General features: G+C 36.9%; 1 protein-coding gene across 3 annotated transcripts in view; it reads left to right on the forward strand.

The window, feature by feature from the left end:
- The window catches only part of TAB3 (TGF-beta activated kinase 1 (MAP3K7) binding protein 3), a 43259-nt gene that overhangs the window by 4641 nt on the left and 16686 nt on the right, over positions 1–21932 (forward strand). For all 3 annotated transcript variants that reach the window (XM_026096812.2, XM_026096813.2, XM_026096814.2), the window contains exon 2: positions 20514–20702. In XM_026096812.2, the coding sequence (XP_025952597.1) occupies positions 20601–20702 (102 nt within the window). In that variant the 5' untranslated portion in view covers positions 20514–20600. The remainder of the gene's footprint in view (positions 1–20513; positions 20703–21932) is intronic.

A 21932-nucleotide genomic window follows, 5' to 3' on the forward strand; every position in this document is an offset into this window, starting at 1 on the left:
TTTAGCAGGTTGCATTTAATCAATTATGTTCCATACTCAGTACCCTTTAAAGAAAAACTTGCTTTCCAGTTAAGTTGTATATATACTAAAATGTGTATTAATCTGAAAACTAGCACAGTTTCTGTGAAATCATGGTCAATCTATGGTTACTTTTGAAAAAAAAAATCAATGCTACCAGCATTTGTTTTGGATGTTGTGGCACAAAAAAATATGGATACTTTTCTAAAATGTTTTCAGTGTTGACTGTTCAAATTTGATAACAGGATCCCAGCAGTGCTATTGTTTTAATCTAGTTGCAACTTTAAGCTTTCGTTTTTCCCTTGGTTATGTTCTAATGTATTTTTCCTGAAGTTTCATCTGTTTTAAAAATTTGTACTAGTTTACAACATCTTAGCTTTCTGAAAGTAGTTCGTGAATAGCTGGCAGAAGACTTGTTTTATTCTATGTATGTCATAGTATTTGTTGCATTGTGTATAAATCCTCAAGTATAAATCTTACTGTTCTGTGGGAAGCTTGTATACTTTGGCTTAACTCAAGCTGTGGGTGTTTTCTTCTAGTACTTGGAGTTAGGGATTTGTTTTCCCCCTTGGTTTTCAGCATTGGGTAGGGGATCAATAACAGTTCAGAAGTGGAGGGATTTGTTCTTTGCTTACCTGGATTCTGTGCAAGGTTTTGAAGGGTTTTAAAATTTGTCTTTCATGTTATGTTCTTGAAGATCAGCTTGCAGAAATAGTATGCCAGGTGCTAGATCTTTTGTGGAGCTTTGCTGTTGAAATGTACCTACCTACCTTTCCTGGAACTCATAATCTTCTATCTTGATGGTATAGTAATTCTCACTTTAATGCTGCTAATGCCAGACCAAAAATGATATGTCCAAATAAGGCAAAGTGTTGATTTCTTACAGTTTCGCTGTGTTGCTTCATGTTTGTTCAACAAATCTAATGGATTAATTTTCTACTAGGAAGCTTTGCTAGATGAAGTATCACCTTTCTTCCAGCTGCTGGCTTGAAAGTGTTAAAAACTTTCTATTGTTTTCTGGCTGATTCTATGGTGGTATGTCCTTTCCTGATAAAGATCAGTTTTTTAGTTGCTAGATGAAGCAGCAGTGTACCAATATGGTTTTAATAATTGTAGAATTGCTAAGTAAGTGTTGGTAACTGACCTCAAAGCATTTATATGAAGTTTAGATTTTAAAACAAGATATTTTTGTCCATGAATTTGTAGATTAGTGCGAGTCTTGCAACTCATTAGAAAGCTTCAGATGCACAGCCTGGGATAACAGTAATTTTACTCTGGATCTCCACTTTGTTTCCTGCTTTTAGAGCAACATTGTGAAAGTGCAGTTGTAAAAATTTGTTTACTGTTCCTTTCCACATGCATCAGTGTTCTGCACAGGTATTCCAAAATGAATCTCACTGTAGATCTGTAAATGCTTCATGTTCTGTGAGCTAATGAGCTTTTCAGTAACTATTCAGGACACACACACTTTGCACTTTCTCTTGCTTCCATATCGAAGGTATTGGGGGCAGTTTTACTAGCAGCCAGGGATAGTGAGATGAAGTCCATGTCACGTCCAGTCTTTTTTTGGTGTTTATTAACATTTTTTGTGACAAACTTTTTTAAATTTTTTTTTTAGTTTCTTGGAATATCCTGTTTAAAAGAAAGAAGGACAACAGGAGATAATTGTCTTTAGCATGCCTGTTGCAGTAGAATGGAGTTGTTTAAAAATTACAGAATATAGATCCTCTTAAGTTAAATTTGTCTCTTTACAAATGCTTATGAAGCCTTTGCTAGATACAGTAAATAATTCTTTTGTTTTAAAGAAAGTTCCAAGTCAAATAAGTGTTCTATCTGCCCATCCTTTTCCAGATTTGGGAGTTGAGATACATGAGGCTGAAGGTAGCCTTAGGCCTAAAGGAGACCTAAGTAAGATCAGCTTTCTTGATCTGTCTTTAGAACTGACCTTCTATATGTATGTGTGTGTGTGTGCGCGCGTGTGTGTTGAAACAGAGTTTTTTCATCTAGGAGGAAAGGGTCTGTGAGTGGGGATAAATTGGCGTCTGTGGAGGACAACTTTAAGTTACGCAGAGGCAAGAAAGAAACTTACTCTCAGCAACTCTGGAGTAAGTCTTGGTGCTCTTATTACCATTAGTTGGATGACATCCCTCTATACTAATGCTGACATTGAGAGATCTCCACTGATCTTTTCTGTTACTCAGTGAGGCACTAGTATCAACAACACAGACATTGCTAGTACTATGACAAACAGTACTGCTATTTCTGGAGGAACGCTCAGTTGCTTGAAAGCTGCTTTTCCCTAACCGATGCCACTTTCTGTACAAGTTGTAACAAAACTGAGTGACAGGCCTCCTGAGAGCATATGTCACCCAAAATGTGATCAGGGCAAGGAGGCAAGAAGTTGCATTGTTCCTATCTTGCAACAATGCATCCAGTTCCTATCTGTACAGTTAAGTTCTGGGGCCTTTCCTTTTTAGTAGTCCTGGTGCAGTTTGCACTCATGTTTGTCTGTTAGCAGGAGCACAAACCTAGCATTAATTGGCCTTCTGTTTGATGGAAGATTCCATTTTGATGGAAGATTCCATTTTTTGGAAAGAGCTCCTACTTCTCTCACCTTTTTAAGTAATTCATATGTTCTCAAAATGAATATTCAGCTTATTCTGTTGTACTTAAAGCCAAACAAAACCCACTTTTTTTTTTTTTTTTTAATTGCCTGTCGTGGGCTCACTGAAGAGGTCATTGTGGGTATTGCTGTTCATAGTCTTGGAATCTGTAGGGACCTGGATGGGAGGGGATGTGAGAGAACTGACAGGGAAGAATCAAAAGAAATTGCAGCTCTAATCTTACATGAATGCAGTTCAAGAAAAAAAGTCAGCCCTTTTCTCTTTCCATATTTTTCCACTGATTCCTGTTCAAATATACATGAAGGCTTTGTTTAGCCCATCCTATTGTTTCTGTAAACCACTCTAAAGAATTGTCTTAATGTCTTGTCTTTTCCCAAAATTCTTTTTGAAAGGTCCTAAAATTAAGGTGTTTTTAAGTACTTACAGAGCTCTAGAAGAAAAAGAAAATAAGTATTTATCATAGTCTTTGATTCAGGAGAAGAGAAAAAAGTACTTAACATTTTACGAATCACAGAGGTTGAGATTGGAAGGCACCTTTGGAGATCATCTAGTCCAAGCCCCTGCTCAAGCAGGGTTGCCTTGAAAAGGTTGACCCAGGACCATGTGCAGTTGTGTTCTGAGTATCTCTAAGGATGGAGATTCCACAGCTTCTCTGGGCAGCTTGGTCCAGTGCTTAACCACCCTCACAGTAAAGAAGTGTTTTCTTGTGTGCGAATGGTATTTCCTGTGTTTCAGTTTGTTCCCATTGCCTGTTGTCTTGCCACTGGACTCTGCTAGAAGAGTCTGGCCCCATCCTTTTGACACCTTTCCATCAGATATTTATAAACATTAATAAGATCCCCCCTGAGCCTTCTCTTCTCCAGGCTGAACTATCCCAGCTCTCTCAGCCTGTCTCCATAAAAGAGATGCTCTAGTCCTTTAATCATCTTTGTGGTCTTTTGCTGGACTCGCTGCAGTAAATCCATGTCTGCCTTGTACTGGGGAGCTCAGAACTGGACCTAGCACTCCAGATGTGGCCTCAGCAGTGCTGAGTGGAGGGAAAGAATCACCTCCCTCGACCTGTTGGCAATGCTTTGCCTAATGCAGCTGAGGATGCCATTGGCCTTCTTTGCCACAAGGGCATGTTGCTGACTCATGTTCAACCTGTCCACCAGGACACCTAGGCCCTTCTCTGCAAAGCTGCTTTCCAGCTGGTTGGCCCCTAGACTGTGCTGGTGCCTGGGGCTATTCCCCCCAGGTGCAGTTTCCTGCATTTCCATTACTTGAATTTCATGAGGTTCTTCTTTGCCCATTTCTCCAGCCTGTCAAGGTCCCTCTGAATGACAGCACAGCCCTCTGGTGTATCAGCCACTCTTCCCAGTTTTGTATCCTCTGCAAACTTGCTGAGGGTGTATTTGCTCCCATCATCCAGTTCCTTAATGAAGCTATTGAACAGTATTGACCCCACTACTGACCTCTAGGGGACACTGCTTAGTGACTGGCCTCCAGCTGGACTTGCTGGACGTGCTGCTGATCACAACACCCTCAGCCTGGCAGTTCAACCAATTTTCAGTCCACCTCACTGTTTGCTCGTTTAGCCCGTACTTCACCAGCTTGTCTGTGAGAATGTTATGGGAGATAGTGTCAAAAGCCTTACTGAAGTCCAGGTAAACAGCATCCACTGCCCTCCCCTCATCCACCAAGCCAGTTGTCTCATCACAGAGATTATAAATAGTAGAGACATGTCTTATACTAAAGATTATGCTCTCATGACAGTGGCAAATTTCTCTTTTTTTCAGCTACTCTGAATAAGTGTGCTTGAGTGTAATCATTGGTGTACCATAGTTCTTGTATCTATTTGCCCTTTTACTGAATATTTGAGTTTAAGCTTTTTCAGTAGCAGTTTGTAGTAAACCCAGTATTTGGAGTTAGCTTCTAAATGCTACCTTCTGAACTGAGCATGCTTATGTGCCTTCCCCCCCCCCCCCCACCATTGGTTGTATTGCCATCAGTAAAAATGTTTATGACGACTGCCACATGCTTACGTAAGCTGCACTCGTTTTTAAATGAAGCTATTTATGGTACAGGCTATTTAGTTTTTCAGAAAATGAAAAATCCGTATGCTTAGGGGGCATTCATTTAGGCTTGTAAGACCCTTTTTGTCTGCTTTCCTGAGTCTTTTTTACTGATGGGTTGGGGGTTTTTTTGCTTTTTTGTTTTGTGTTTTTGTTTTTTTTTGAGCAAATGTATGGCACTTGTTTAAACTTGTGTGGCAAGTTATTTCTGAGTATAGTAGAATTTGTCAATTATGTAGCTATGTTACATAATCATAAATGGTCTTATCTTAATTTTTATCAAATTATAAAAATTGCAAACAAGCAGAAGAACGTGATGTTTTGGATTATTTGTTCATGAGTAGTAATTAATATAAGACTATCTAGTAGACAGGTACTCTACAAAACATTTGTTTTTGCAGTATTCAGGAAATGTTTTGGTAGTCATTTCAGCAATATGTTCTTAAAAACTAGTAGGGTAATTGTGGAAATAAATTTTAACTAGGGTACCTTTAACAGTTAATTGAGTTGGTAGCTATGAAAAAGCTAATGCTTAAACACTGAATGATTTTAAGGTGTAAACCTCAAAATTGAATTGAAATAGTTTATTAAACATATATTTGACTTATGTCAGTTTTCTAAAACAACTTTAGAAGTAGACAAACACGAAGCATTTCTGAGTAAAATATTAATGCAATTTAATAATTTTCTGTTCAGTAACTGTTCAGGAGGATTCTTTTAATCTGTGGGGATCATAAGCATGTTTATAGATGATTGATTTGAGTCTTTTATGACACTGAATTAAACTCATATCATTTCTATTTACCTCATATTAAAACGCTGATGTTTTTCAGTATAATGTAGGTATTTTGTGTAGCTTGCCCTGTTATTTCAGTTATTCTGTCTGTTTCATGATTCTTGTTTGCAGTCGTCTGACATTCCTTCACAACCAATCTGGACTCATAGCTTTTTATTTATTTATTTATTGTGGTTAAGGCTAAGAACTGTTGCTTTTTCTGATTCTTCCAAATGAGAAAAAAGAAAATATAGACTCGGAAAGGAGAGTTTTCAGGGAAGTTGGAAACAAACAGTATACCTCTCCTTGCTGCTTAGGTTCCTGACTTGCTTGAGTGCAGGTCCTTTGGATGTCATAGGGATACTGATTACTATATCACTTCAATTTGGAGATAAGACTTCCAAAAAGTTATCTAAAGTTTTCAGTGCCTAAAACACTAAGTAAAGTATGATCTATCAAATATATGGGTCTCTTTAAAACCTGCTTCAACTATGAGGTAACTTTGTGTCCCCAGATGGAAGGAAAGCTGCTAAATGGAGTCTTAAATATATGACTAATAATGGAATAGCCTTTTCTACCTTACCTGAAAGGAGAGTCAGCTTGTGAGATCCTCCTAGTGACGTATTACCATGATCATTTTGAGCTAGCATGTCTTGCTCTCCTGTTGCTGCCTGTTTCTGTCATTATCTTTTATATCTGATCCAGGCAGAAGGTTTCTTGTGGTTTTGAGGTTAATGAAGGAACTATTCCAGGTTAAGCTAGTATTTGGGCTTTGTAAATAAAAGTTAAGCTTTAATAAGGTTCAAGTCACCAATTGGTCCCTAAACATCTGTGCTAGTGAATCAGGAGGAGCAAGCAGACACGAAAAAGTAGAAACAAATAGTCTTTTCAGTAGTATTGTGTATTTTTGCTGATATAAAGTGATTGTGATACAGTTGGACCAGACTCAGAAACTGTAATTGTCTCTTGGAGAAACAACCAATAGGGTTGATGGTGCTACAGCTAAGCATTTTATGCTGATAAATATTTACCTGGACAAAGCCTTCTCCTTCATCCCCCTGCCCTGGTCCCTCCAGAATTGTTTCCTGAAGTTAAAGGTTGTTTTGTTCCTCATGCTCACTTCTTGTTTCAATTCTTAATGTTTCCTGAGTTCAACAACAGTAGCAAAAAGAGACTTTCTTTTTCTGGACTTTTTTTGCTTGCTTATTATTCTCAGATATTTCCCCCAGTACTGGAGGAAAAAAGTATAAGCATTTGGATGTTTGATATTCTTTTTCCCTTATCTCTCCCTATTTACCTCTCTTTGCAGAGGAGAGGGAAGTAGACTGCAGCCCTCATATAAGTAGAGGCAATCTTATGCTCAATGTTAAAGAACATTTGTTACAACCTTGATATTTGGGTGTAATTTTTCTTTTTTATTATTCCTGCTGTTAATTATTCTGCACTTCTGGTGTTAAATTACTTTTTTCTTTCCCTCATTCTGGAAATGTCTTTAGATAGCACTCGTTAATGAGAAGTTCTAATACTATAGAACTTGTTAGTAGGTTGCATCTTTCCACTAACTCCCAAATTGGCCCATGTTGTGTCTATTCTATTATATAAGCTTCTCTAAAGAGACTTGTTAACACTAGTAATTTTTAAACTAACTTAAAATGTAAAATAGCTAAATAAAATTGATTATTCAAATGTAAATGCGGTTCAGCTCTTAATAGAAAGTAAAAGGTAATCATTTGAATTTAAAAAAAATCACTTATTGTAATAGCTTAAAAATTATGAAAACTTCTCATACTGCATAGAATTTAAATGTGCTTATTTTTGATTCTTTCATGATGGCGTTTAATTATTGACAAGTTTGGTGTACGAAGTAAATATTTTGACCTAAATAGATAGTAGCTAGTCAATACTACATTTCAGTGTTTGAACTTGTAAGGTAAATGTATGCTTACTTTTCTTTAAGCACAGCTACTTTTTTTTTCTGTAATCGGTTCAGCTGATTTGAGGATGTGTCACCACATAAAGAATGTCTTTACTCGTAGGTATACTTGGAAATTTGTTGATTGTTAAGGCAAGGACTCATTTGAAGAATATTTTGCCTGTGTTCAGTTAATTTACTTTTCAAGTATAGGACATCTGCTGTTCTGATTAACCTGTACGGTTAGGTGTGGAAATCTGACATATTGTCAGACAAAGCAATAGGAATCCTGTACTGGAACAAGTATTTGTGGCAAGTTGAGTGTATGATCTCTTTCACAACTGTTCTTTTCAAATTTTTGTCGAATTTCTTTTTAATTGACTTGAAAATCAGACAAAATATGTTACGAAAGGATATTTGACTTAAGATTAACTTCCTAAGTACAGCTGTTTACACAATGGAGAACTAGTGGGCCATGGAGTGCCCAAGGTTTTTTGTGTACCCTGAATGGCGCCTGTTATCCTCCTTGGCAGAGAAGTTAACTAAAATACTATACTAAAATGTAACTCTGTTTACCTGCAGAATCTGTTAATTTTGCTTTAAAAATATTTCACTCTTTTTAGCTAAGAAAAAAAACTTTAAACAGTACTAACTTTTATTTACTGTAACAGGAAGCTAGTAAAAAGATGGAATTACTTGCAGAACTACTCTTTTGGTTCTGAAGTCTATACATCTGTCAGTTCATGCTGCTTGTGTCTAGGGCAGATGTCAGTTATTGGCTGCAGAGGAGTACTCTGGTGGCAGAGTCATTGCGGGGGGTGACTGCAAATATAGTTTAAACTTAAGATTTTTATGCTGTCTAATCTGTTGTACACAGGACTGTATTTGATACATGGGAAGATGCACGATCTTGGTGTTTTTCCCTGTCTGTGTTCTCAGCAAATGATGCTCTTCTAAAACTTCAGGGAGTTAGACCAAAGACCTGTATTTCAGATTCACATTCTTAGTGTCTAAGTGAAGAGCTGGACTTGCTCCATGTTGCTCCTCTCTCTTCAAAGTGTATGCACAGTGTCACTTCTGAACAGTAAAGAAATTGAGAAATTGGTTAAAGAACTAGTTTAGCACCATATTTCCTCCTTTGCTGCAGCATTTGAGCAAAGGTGTGCCGTATCAGGTAAAAGATGACTTGTAAGTTTCTGCTTGCATCAGCAGCCACTCAGATCTGTTGGTTATCAGTTGCACTGTTCCATTCCTGGAAAGGTGAATAGCACTGAGTACAGCACAAATACTAGAGAAATTTTAGAGTAATGTAAAGAATGTTTCAGGCAGTTCTTTTGCTACTGCTTCACCAAGTTATCCCCAAGACATCTGCTTATCTCAAAATACTGGAGAGATCTGTTAGAACAAAAAAGGACATATCTTCTGGAGGATGGGCACACCTTAAGCTGCTGGACAGCACCTTTTTATTCTAGAGAAGTAAAATAATCCAAACCTCTTTAAGAGCAGAATGAGTTAATAACTATTTCAAGTTGGAGCAGTCTCTGATCCCTATTTTCTTTTTCCTCTAAAGCAGGATTATAAGCATAGCTTCCTAAAAGGGAAATGAAATCAGAGCAGTTTATCCTACCAACCTTAATGGAGTAGAACAGGTCAGATCAGTGTGGAAATGATCTGCCCTTAGAGAGGTGCTGATTGATGTAAGTGCTTAATATACGTTTAACTTTGATTTGGGAGAATATTCTTCATCTAGAATAAAGGTAATATATTTTAAAACTGAGATTGCCAATACTGACTGTTCTGGGTGAAATCCTTTGAGAAGCCAAAGTCGTCTTCAGAAAATGTGCTTGATTCATTTTGCCTTGTATTCAGGCCTATTCCCAGTTTGTTTCCTACAGTCATACTGGTGAAAGTGAAATTTGCACATAGCTTTCTCTACCAGCAGATAGCTGTGAAGTGCCAACTGTGGAAAGACTGTTCAGTACTAAAGGGCCTCTTTCCTTACAACTTTTCTATTGTAAGCCCCATTTTATGGAGCCACAGAGTTGTTAAGCATGTTCCTGCTAAAACTAATGATGATACATACTAGCTCATTTACTCTTCATCATCATAGAACTGGTCTTTTTATACTCAGCTATACATAAAATGTCATACATTCTCCAGCCAGGAATTTCTTGGTCTTATCATTTGGGCCTAAAATTTCCCAGCCTGGTACCAAGCCAAGAAAAATAAACAAATGTGACTTGTGGCCTGTGACAGCTGAGTGCCTTTGTAGGCAATGTCAGTGAGCAACCAAGGTGTCAGGATTGCAAGTATAGTTTTTGTTAACTTGTCAAATTCATGACTTGAAGTCTCTCAGAGAGAGAGAAAGCATGGTCCTTAGGATCAATTCATACTAGCTTATAGCTATAAGTCACTGAGATTCATAAAGCTTCTAATTTAAAGACTGTTAAATTGTCAGAAAAATCAGTTTCCTCAGGACACAGAAAAGTGTAAGTTATTTGGCAGTGTGAAGTGGCAGTGAATATGGTTTGTAGAAAAGTTCAGTATTGGTGTCTGCCCTTTTACCTCTGCTATCTGTAGTCACTCAGCCTGCCCTTGTTGGCATTAAAATACCTGATTTTGTGCCAGATTCTCTGTAAGGAAGAGGACGCTCTAAAGCTTTTATCAAATTAAGCCATTGGATACTGTTCAAGTCCTTTGAAGCTGTACAAGAATTCTGGCAGGAATGCATCAGTGCATCTTAGGATGAACAATTTTCTTCATATTCCAGTCTTTCCATATTTATTTTGGCTTGTCCTATTTCTGGCCTAAGATTACGGAACAAGTGGCTCTGAAATATCTACACTTCCTCATGGAGATTTGCCATTGAAACAATTCCACAGACAGATAGCAGCTACTGCTTTATCTGAGTGTTGATTATTTAAATGTTACCCTATACTACCAAGGTTTCTCTCCAAAGTAGTTGTAACACAGTAGTGGCTTATGGGAAGAGGGAAACTCACAGCTTTCCTTCCACCAGACTTTTTTTGTATTGTATTAATATTATGTATACAGAAGGCTGAAGCCAGTGCAGAATGAAAACATTAAAAAGGTCTCAATTTGTCTAGTAGCTAAGTTATGTATCCACAGACAGTCTTGAGACTAAGCTGAGGTAAAAATTTTCATCTTAAAATAATGTTAATAGGAAATGAATGTGACCTTAAAAGAAAAGAAACAACTGCAGAAAAAAAAATCAAATTTTTAAGGCTCTCTTCCTAAATAAGCGTCAGTCTAGAGATTGTATGACATCTGAGGGTGTGTGTGTGTGTGTGTGTGTGTGTGTATTTAAGTTGGCAGGTAGGGTTTTTATTTTAACATCTCTTTTTCTCTTTCACCAGGAAGTTGGGTACAACAATTCCTCATGTGTGACTGATTCATAGAGATATCAGCATTGTACTCTTGTATTGATTTTTTTTATATACGTATATGTATAATATACACATGTATTTGTATATGTATGTGTAAATATAGAAGCACATATGTTCTTATATACCTACATACATATACACAAACACGAAAAGACCTATTGTTGTGACAGCCTTATGTGTATTCCTGTAAATATCTGTGAGAATATATCACAAAATAGGCTGGGTCCATTCCGTGGTTTCCTGTCTTAAGTTCTCCTGGAACAATAGAAAAGATGGGCATGCTGTATAACTCTTCCACAGTATTTTACAGCATTTAGTCGTGTCAGAGAAATGCAGGCAGTCAGGCAACCAGAGATTAATTTTTAGAAACAGAAATTTGTATTTTCTGGTGATTAGAGAGTATTTAGTTCATATTTCTCTTCATTCTTCATGATCTTTTTGCACTGCTTTGTACTAATTCCTATCTGTTCCTTGTTTTATGTCTGTTCCCTCCCTATTTCTGTCTTATTTTTTTGTTCCCCTTCATATGCTCCTCTCCACTTCCCTCCTCTGTTTCCTCTGTGTAGAGTGATATCCTCCATTAGTCTGTTTGCACCATGGATCCTGAAATGAAGTTTTCTTGTCCTCTCTCTCAGCTTCATTTCTTTCTAGTCTAGAGTTTTTCTTCTAGTTTTAAGGTGGCCATGAGAAGAGGCTAGCAGTAGTCAGGCCAGAAACAGTATTGCATTGGTGTTAATGCTTTCCAGTACTGTTTTCTTCTCTTATTGCTTTGTATGCTTTCTCTCAGCTGGTCTTCTCAGGTGTGAGAGTTCTCCTCAAACTAGTGAATGCAGGCAAATCTTTAATATAGATGTTGCTTTTGGCACTACTGCCAGATGGGCCTCTAATAAACTTACAGAGGTCATTTAAATTGAAACGAATATTAATTAGTAGCTCCTTTAATCTCTGCAGATAATTGATTACTGCTTTATGGATATAAACATGTTTTGTGATCATTTGCTTATTGGTGCAGCAAAATTTTAATAGGTGTGTTACAGCTGTTGTCTGTATCCTGTTCTGTAATACTTTTCCATATATGCAGTTTTTAACAAAATAGAAATCTTTGGTACAGTCACTGTATTTAATATAGAATATTGTTAAGGTTTGTCATATGAAAATTTGAGACACTTACCAGAGAAATCCTACTAGTCTGGTTATCTGTAACTTCTCTTTGTTACTGTTACATTACTACTCTTAGACATCATAGAAATCTTTCAGTGAGATTTCAGAAGCAGGAAATGATGTTTGGCAATACTTTTGCTAAAGTATTACTGCTCTTACCTTTTCTTCCTGTGATGAGTTGCACAATTTGGGAATTAAATTTTCCATGTGATCCTGAATTATTTTTGTTCTCTTTGGAAAAAGCGCAAGTAGAACCTTCCTACATATGCAAGAGCGTGTGAGGGGAAAATTAGTTTATTTTAAGGGAAAATTGTGTATTTGCAGGAAAACTGTCTTTACATTGCATATCTGAGTTTAATAGTGCTTGAATAGCAAAAAAATTTTTGCATTAGAACTGATACCAATCTGTAAAATATTTTCTTTATGGAAAAGCAAAGAAATTGAACGTATTGTGATGAATTTAATGTCTCTCTAAATGTTTTTTGTTGCTTCTGCAAGTTACAGGGTATTTTTAAATAGTTGATATAGAACTGCTCTTTCTGCTTTAAGAATGACTTAATTCAAATTAATTGAAGCTTTTTTGGTAGCATAAACAAACTTTATTTTGGAAAGATTCTGTTGCCATTATTCACTGACCCTGTTACTAACTCATGGCATGGTTGACCAGAATGAGTGAATTTCAGTCTTGTAGTTCTCCCAGCTTCAGCTGACTCTGATAAGAATCGTCAAACTTTTACTTCTTTGTGAAATAGTTTATTTTGAGCTGCCCAAGTAAACTGAGTAACTAGCTAGAAATTCAAATGTTATACGCCTGAATGCGTGAAGTACAGCTGTGTGCCTTCTAGGAAATATAAGCAATCTCAGATTATATTGCTTTTACTCAGCAAATGGACCATAATTTATTTTGGATTTATTGATAGCAACTCAGTTACCTATTTAGAGGAAATATTTTTGTTAGGGAGAAGCCTGAATCAAAGGAAGACAGTAAACAGAAGTGAGGAATGTAGGCTGATTATGTGAATAGCAATTTGAATGTGTTGCAGTGGAGTTTGAGTGTAGTTCACTCTAAAATTATATCAGTTGTATGTGGGAAGCCAGAAGCCAAATGACAGTTTGATATTTTTTAAATCATGACTGTTGTCTTCAGTCTTCTTGAAACCTCTGGCTTCAGTGCAAATTTAATACTGTCAACTCCTGCAAAAGTAATGACAGTGTCTCATATTGCAGAAGTGTCTTGCTGAAGGAGTCATCATACTTTGCCCATACATCTTGAAACAAACCCTGTTCTGAAGATCTTAAAAGCAAATTCACAGTGCAGCAATGAATTGTGATGTAGGAGCAAGAACCAATGCTGAAAATCACTTGTCTTGTGTAGGAGCTGTCAAACATCTTAGTTTGGAATAGTGTTTAATTCCTGTTAAGCTGATCAAGAGTGAAACTGGTGATCTACAAAAAACTCTTTCTCCGTAGCAATATGCTGAGGCATCTACTTTCCAAGAAATGTTAATGTTACATTTCTGAGAAGGAAGCTTGCTTTATGGTACAGTTTTTGTATTGACAGTCCAGTATTTTTGCAGCTTGCTAGCTAAGTTTTCCACACAAGACAAGCCATTTATAACAGTCTGTTCTTCTACAGAGGACTCTAGTCAAATCTAAGTAAGGCATATTAGTAAGGCATATCAGTTTACAAATAGACTTCTAAACACTGACATTGCAATTTAAAATTCCAGCTTACTTCACACTTCCTACTCTTGCTATGAGTGAGATGGATGTAAGAATAAGCCTCTGACACTTACGCTGAGGAAAGAAGTATCCTGGCAGAGAAACATGAGCAGAGTCAAACTGTTGTTTGCTAACGCTGTAGGTGACGGAAGCACTATGTTACCATCTTGATAATGACAAAAAAAAAAAGATCTGCCTTCCTGTATACAGACTTTCACCTGGGAGTAGGTTTTATCAAAAATAGCATTGCTTGAGCCTATTTTACTTGTGGAACTGTTGAATATAATCGTTGCTGGTTCTTCTGCAACCATCTCTCTAGTATAAACCTTGGCTATTAGTAATTGTTAAACCTGGAGATATGAATAGGAGACTATATTTAAAAAGAAAATAATAATGCTAAAGCTTATAATCAGTGGATTTGCAGATTGTAGACCTTTTCCCATACTGTATAGCATATGTTAGTATGTAGTGTTGTACGTTCTTGGAAGGGGAGATGTATCCTTTCTGGCTCATTCTGCTTACCACAAAAGAATGTAACAGCTAAAAAAGTCTTGCATCACTAAAATTGCCTTCAGCAGGGCCAGTATTTGGAGTTTGTGAATTAGGGAATCTGTGAGTACACTGCAGTGTTTTTTCCAGCCACAGCTTGTATTTGACAAACATTCGATCAGTATTCGTAGGTCATACATCCTGGCAAGAAAGCTAATTCATAGTCCTCATAGCTTTGAGTACTAACATTTTCGTCTGTGTATTCTAACATGATAGTTGTGATAATCTCATGGTTATCTTTGCAGTATACAAATTCACCTGTGCTTACAACTTTTAATTTTGCCTGGTATTCTCCAGAAGAGTTTTGGAAATTGGTCCTTGATGCATAGTAGCATCATACCTGAACTGTCTCTTGCACTTGCTTCTGTAGTAACTTTGTTATACAGCTGCCTCTAGTTGCTTGGGAGTGAGAGTTCCTATTGAATAAATTCTTATTGAAGTATTGACTAGTCACAAAAGGTAGAGGAATTACTGGCCAGAGACTTCTTAGTCACTTGCCAAAAAGCATATCAGTTTTCCAGAGTGTCAGTCTTATAATCATTCAGTTTCTAACATCTCCTGGTATAATGTACCATGAAGTTATTAAAAGTAAACTTCAGTTTCTGGAGATTCGACTTATGTACAGGGTAGAGATGGTTTTCACTCCTTTTCTTTTGCTTCCAAGCAGTGGAATATAAAAGATCTTTTACTTTAAAATAATTGTTCTGTCTTAAAGGACAGCAATTTAACCATGACCAGGCTGTAGACTAATGTGTAACTTCGCTGAAGATGTTATGCTTTTGTAGGGAAATGCTTTTAACTCTTTTCCATCTCAGATTGGCAATCTGGTGTCTCTGTCTGATTTTTTTTAATCTGTGTAAATGCTGAACTATTTGTGGTGGTCCTGTGACTTTTTTTGATGGCTTCTATCTCTGATAGAAGAACAACAACAATAAATAGGTAATGCTAGTCTGTTTAGATCTTGATGGCTCACAAAGATAACAGACTCTAAATGAAAGGGAGAAAAGCAAAGCAAATGCCAAAGCACAAGGCAGGAAAAATACATGCCTAAGAGAGAACAGTGACTTTTGGATTTTCTTAACAGCAGATCTTACTAACATGCTTCCCCTTAGACCACAAAAGAAACCTTGTTATGCTTTAGTCCTGTTTCCAGCCAGTGTCACTGTAGTGCCAAAAATGGATTTCCTCCATCCAGGTTTCTCTTGCTTTGGGGTTGCGTATTGGTTTTGTGTGATGAAGACACCACATTGCATCATAATAATCCTCGTTTGTAGAATCTGTGAAAACAGATTTCAAACATGGATAAAATTGATCTTTGCTTAACTTTTTAAGCCAATGAATAAAAACAAGAGAAGGAATTTCTTCATTGCTACACTCTCATTTCATCAACGTGAGTGAGATAATAGTATTCTCTCCATGCTGGCTTTCCCACCATGACTAACAACTGAAGATTGACAACTAAAAGAATAGACAGATGTCCATTTTTATCATCATTGTAGGTGATATGATGCTCAAAGCAAAAAGCAGTATGTATGTTTTATGGGTTCAGTCTTGCCTGAAGTGGGAGTTTCTTCTGATTCTTTAAACTGTCAGAGACACTGAAATATCTTCTGTCACAATAATTGTGAAGTTGACGCTTCTTAGTAGTGTGTGTTTTGGCAGTAACTGAGAGGGTTTAAAAGCTTTTTTTTAGCTGTTTTTATTATTGTCTCAAAAATAAAGGATAGGTGAAGATGAGTTGCATTCTGTTTCAATGCTCTGAGCTGTTCTAGCCCATGGAATGATGCATCTGTTTTATGTTTAAATGGACACAGAAACTGAGCTGAGAAATTGGCATGTGAGCTTTTAACTTCACTGTAACGTAAGAGACAAATTGATCAGCAGTGATTGCTTGTCAGCTTTATTCTTACAGTTTTATTTTGCTATATAGCTCTTTACTATCTGTCCCATTGTCTTCCTGCCATCCAGGAGCTTTATGAATCTGTTGATACTATTATGTAAGTTAGTGAATGTTCATTACAAGACAGTTTGCCAAAACATGCAGTTGTGGTTTTAGTGACTTAATCAGTCATTCCCTTCATAACAGTGACTGCAGCAAGCTGAGTTCAACTTCGAGCATTGACTGCTTTCCTTTATGCTTCATTGCACTTAGTATATCTGTATGAACTGAAAAAAGGTCTTTAAGTCACATTTTATATTTCTTTCCTAGTCTGCTTCCAGGCTATGAGGCAACACACTCCAAAAGCTGTGGGATGTAGCAGCCTGTAAATAAAAAAGCTTCTGTAACAAATGGTCACTGTGATTTGTGAGGTGGGAGAGAAGTTTTTAGCTATATGTAAGCCAAAAAATTATGGTAGCTGTACTGTGTGGGGGAAAGTAATTCTTGTTGAAAGATGATACATGACATAAAACAGTGTGACTGTGTAAGTGAACACAGCTGTGAGGGAAAAAAAAAATGCTGTCCTGGCACTGTTATAACAATTTAGCTTGTATTTCTGAGGTTTAAGATCTTTTGGTTAGCAAATCTTTGTAAAGGTGTCACATTACCACAAAAGTGTTCGCCTTCCTCTGTGGCAAGAGCAGTCCAGAGTTTAGTGGGACTGGTATGAAGGGCGTTTGATATGGATTGCTTTTTGGTTTTATTTGTTTGAATGGTTAAATAGATGGAAACTTAGTGTACAAAACTGGTCTCTTTATTATTCCCAGTATTAGTATGGTGTGATGATTTTAAACTGTTTACAGTCCAGTTTAATAGTCCTACTGCAGGCATCTTTGAATTTAAGCCAGCCGTGGTTCCAGAGGCTGCTCAAGGATTAGAGGTGAGATTACATGATTGCATCTGCAGCCAGGTCATATGCCAGGAATATTTACAAGGCTATAATTGGGTGCAGATATTTACTAAATAATAAATAGGAGTGGGATGGGGTGTTAATGACCATCTTTTTGCTTACCTAATTCTTGGCGTGAAAGAACTGTTTGATTCCTCTTCAAATTTTACATCTTTACTTTCACAAGGTATGTTTCTTACGAAAAGGCTGCTCTTTAACAGCTTTTCTGTCCTGTGTTTGCGGTTATTGTTGAACGCAGAACAGTAATTATCCACCTCCATTGAAGTACAGAAGGGGAACTGGGATGTGATCATCTAGCAATGTAGACTTCATTGGCCAAAATCATATTTATTTAGGTAACAAATAGTAATGAATTTTTCAATTCAGTGCTTTCTAAATCTGTCATGTGAGCTAATTCCTTTCTAGTCTCCTCATGTTTTACAATTGGCATGCAGTGTATGGAGGGTATTCTAGTCTTCAGAAGCACAGAACCAATGTGACAAGGGAGATCAAGAAAGTATGACCATATTCATACCAGTTGTATAGAGCTGGCAGCCTTCACTACTTATAATCAGTTGGTTCTTCATAGTTTCCAGAAGGAATGTTTGTAGAGGACATTATTGTATGGACCATGGGGAAGTGACCTGGAGTTTGAAGTACAGTTTCTAAAGATTCTGTAATTAAGAAACTGATGTGGTTTTCCCTTTTGTCCTCTTGAACTTCATGGTGTCTGAAATCTTGATGCTCAAGTTCCAGTGATGTTTAGGTAGAGGAGGAAGGCATCCAGCTTTGCCAGGTTCCCCTGAACCTGGCAAAAATATTTCTACGGCATTTATTAATCTGAAGGCCACAAGTTGTCCTCAACACTTTCATCGACAGCGGTGATTTAAGAGGAAATAACTAGATTAATTTAGAAATATTGGATTGAGCTCATATGAATGCCATACAGTAAGGCCACTTGTTATCAGTAAGTGGCAGCTCTGACTGGAATTCAGGACAATACAACTTAAATTACATTTCTGTAGTATTCAGAGGAAAAATTGAGGTTCCTTTCCTGACTCTCTTTAATTCCATCTGTGTTTTCTCTTCCTTCTAAATGAAAGATTATTTAGCTCTTTTAAAATGAAAGAATTTGTCTAAAAAATTGTAGAGGCATTCTGAAGTGGTGACTTTTATAAACTGATTCATTTACTTGCATGTTTGGTTTTTTTTTTCTCCCCCTGTTATTCCCCGATTCTCAACTACTATTATAAAACTCTTAACACTTTATGTTAAATTGATGAGGCCTGAAAAACTGTCTTCCAGCTAACTAGTTTTTAGAAATTTCTTCAGGAATCATTTCAGTTGTTGCATACGCTGTAATTGCGTAAACACACATCAGTACATAATTTGAAAAAATAAACTTGGTAAATATGTATTATGTGAAATTTTTTGATTTGATATCATTCCTGATCATTCATGTATCTTTATTTTAGGTGATTTATTTTTTAAAATAATCCGTTTTCCTTCTGTTATTTTTCCTTCTGATTATATTTAAACACATTGTCTGGGAATTGTTAAGGCTATAGTATTTCCACTGTATTCATTCTTTCAGAAAAAAGTTATCAGCTGATCGAGGGGACTTATGGCTCTGGTTTGCTTTCTTAACTTACACTGATTTTTCCCATTACGTCATCTGTATATCTTGTAAGATGCTCTTGCCCTGTACATACAACCTGGGCATAAAAAGGTATGAAAAACTGACTATTGTAGTTGTTTAGGACTTGAGTGGTGCTTTGTATAATCCCCAAGATTCCCTACTGACTCCCAAGGTCATCTCCATGGGTTAGCACAGCAGGACCAGTTCTCCAACAATATCCTTTAATGTTTTTGCTGTTAGATCTCCTGTGTACATGGCACACTTTAAACTTGTCTCATTTATCTTGGGAAAGAGTGCAATGTGACAGCTTTAATACTAGAATGTATCAAATATGAGAGTGAGTGAACTCTTTCTGTGAGCCTGTGTGTTATTTAATGAATGCCAGTTAAGGCATGTCCACATATGAATGTTTCAGTTAAGGCATGTCCACATACGAAGTAGCTAGGTCATAGGGGTGGACTTCTGTTTTACATTTTTTTCTCCTCTTTTCAAAGAAAGGAAATAGTATTTAGAAGTGACAAAAGGAAGGCCTGGGTATTGAATGTTCAAAATAATTAAAATATTTTTTAAAAAACAAACTGTTCTTACCTTCAAGCTGACATTTTATAGTTCTTTGAAGATGTATGTTCTGCTTTTTTACCTATAAAAACTAAGATAATTTCTTAAGAAGGATACAGGGAACTGTTAGAGTTTATTATTGTATTAGGTATACGTATGTGTGTGATGATCTGTAGTATTGCTCTAGACTGCTATTAGAAATTGAGCTAACAAGTTAAACCACTGACTGTTTCCACTGAGGTTGAGGGAACATAAATGGTATGAACATGAGACTTGAAGTGGCTAATATATTACTTGAACACCAACTCTGCTGGTTTGTCTTTCATTTCCGTTTTTGAAAGTAGTATTGCATTTTCCGCAATTATGAATTCAGCTGAGTGTTAATGTTGGAAAGGCCTCTGAAGCTTAGCCATGATAGATGTGTTACGGGGACTATTTTTTGCTGGCCACTTTCATGCAAAGTCTTTGCAAATCTTTACTTGGACTTTCGCTATCTGTTGATTACTGCTGTGATCACGGGTCACAGCGGGCAAAGCATTTGCTTACTCAGACAGCATTCGTCTTCTGGTGCTCCTTGGCATTGAATTTTGGATAACATCTTCATGCTGTTGAATACAAGAATCCTGAAATTGAGAGTTTTTCTTTTCATTAATCATCTTAGTATGAATGTAGTAGGTGCCTTACAAAAATTCTAAATCGATGCTTATCATAATCGTAATAATGACTTTTTGAACTCCTCCTAACGCCTTTTCCTGTTGTGTTTTGTAGAAATTGCTTCCAACTTGTGGGGTGTGTAATGATGCAAAGAGCAAAGGGTTTAAGTACTAGAAGAGTATTATTGGATAGTTGTGCTACTTAGCTTTCTAGCCTGTTGTTTGTGGCATATTGCAAATAACAAAGATCTGCATGCTTCATGGTAACTCCAGTTTTCTACAAACTGTTCAGAATTTCCCTGGGAGTAAATTGGTAACAGTTCTTTTTATGCAGGTCAGATTAAGTCATGCCTATATGGTACTGCAATAGGACTGTGTGAAGATGTTCGCACATTCTGTTAAAATGTCATGTAGACGTACCTGCAGTAGGTTAAGTCTTCAGGGATTATAATTTGAGACTTGATGATTTCCACTCTTGCGTTTAAGCCTTTGTCTCTCTTGATAACTGGATCTAGAAATGTAATGCAATCATCTATTTACACATGCAGTTTGTGAGTGAAGAAAAAATTTTGTGTTTGCTTAAAAGTAATTGATTGTGCTTTCTCACTTATAGAAAATGCCAGAAGCATCAGAAGATCATAATCATTGGAAGGCCTATTGACTTCCATTTTTTGATAATCTGGAACATCAACAATCTGGTATGGCGCAGGGCAGTCAACAAATCGATGTGCAGGTACTCCATGATCTCCGGCAACGTTTCCCTGAGATTCCTGAAGGGGTGGTATCTCAATGCATGCTTCAGGTATGTTGAAGAGTTTTAAAACTGTCTTAAGAGTCTGTGTAGTTTTATGTTTGTAGTATGAAAACTCTTCAGTAGTCTATTTGGAGGACAGATTGTTTTCATTCTTCTGGTTTTATTTTTGGTGTGGTGGTTATTTGTATTTTATTTCTGAAACAGGAAACACTCTACCACTTACATTTTTATCCTGTCTTTTCTGTACAAGAACTTTATCATTCCTCACTTTCGGGGGTGGGGGGAGGGCGGTTATTTATTTGTTTTTCCTCTTCTGGTTGTTCATCCTTGGCTATGTGACCTGAGACTGCACTCATGCAGGGAATAAGGAGAGTGGCTGATGGGGTAGTTTTTGCTGATGGCTAGGTAAAGAACATGTGCGTACTGGACGAAATTGTAGCTAACAGTGACTCCTTCATCCAAGATGAGGAACTGGCTTTACCTAGAAGTGTAGAGTGTTTTTTTTATGTCTTCCTGGCATCTTCAATGCCACAGCTGCCCCAAAAATTATTTTACTTCTGTGTTTTCAAGTCATGTGGCAGTTCTTTTTTCCATTTCCCCCTCCACTTTCATCTAAAATCAGATGAGAATGTAGAGGTGGAAACCCTTGTAATGCAAAGCTCTGCTTCTCCTGACAGTCGTCTCTTCTGCACTGTGAGGCAGGTGATGCTTTCAGTGAACTCTACTGAAGTCACAGATACCTTTTAAATTGATAAAATTAAAGAACCCATAATGCTGCAGAAGCTTATGGTATTCAGATGGTATATGGTATTATGGATAGCTAATTAACATTGCATTGCAAAGTTTTGTCCTTTGTGGAGCATAAAAGAAGTTTCCAAGACCATTTGATAGATGTTTTAAGATAGCTGAGCCAGTTTCCATTGCTTAACCTATTGTTATAACCTACATGCTGTAGATTTACACCAGTACGAATTTTGGATCCATCAAAAATTGAGGTCCTTCAAAACAGCAAACATGTTCCATATTCTTTGAGAAAATTAGATCAGGTCTTCTCCTAACTGCATTCTGAATTCCGCTACCCTAATGAAGTTACCTGAGGACACTGAGGACTGTTTATGAAATCCTGTTTAGATGGCAAATCGCTGATGTTAACAATTAGTTAGCTTTTTCATGACTGCTGTTTTTGGCACTGTGCTGCTGGTTGTTATTACAAGGTCTGATTCCCAAATACTCTGTTTTTAAGTCTTTGCCTGGTACTTCTGGACATTCCCATTGACC

Source organism: Dromaius novaehollandiae, chromosome 1, assembly GCF_036370855.1.
Source record: "Dromaius novaehollandiae isolate bDroNov1 chromosome 1, bDroNov1.hap1, whole genome shotgun sequence".
In the NCBI taxonomy this organism is placed as follows: Eukaryota; Metazoa; Chordata; class Aves; order Casuariiformes; family Dromaiidae; genus Dromaius; species Dromaius novaehollandiae.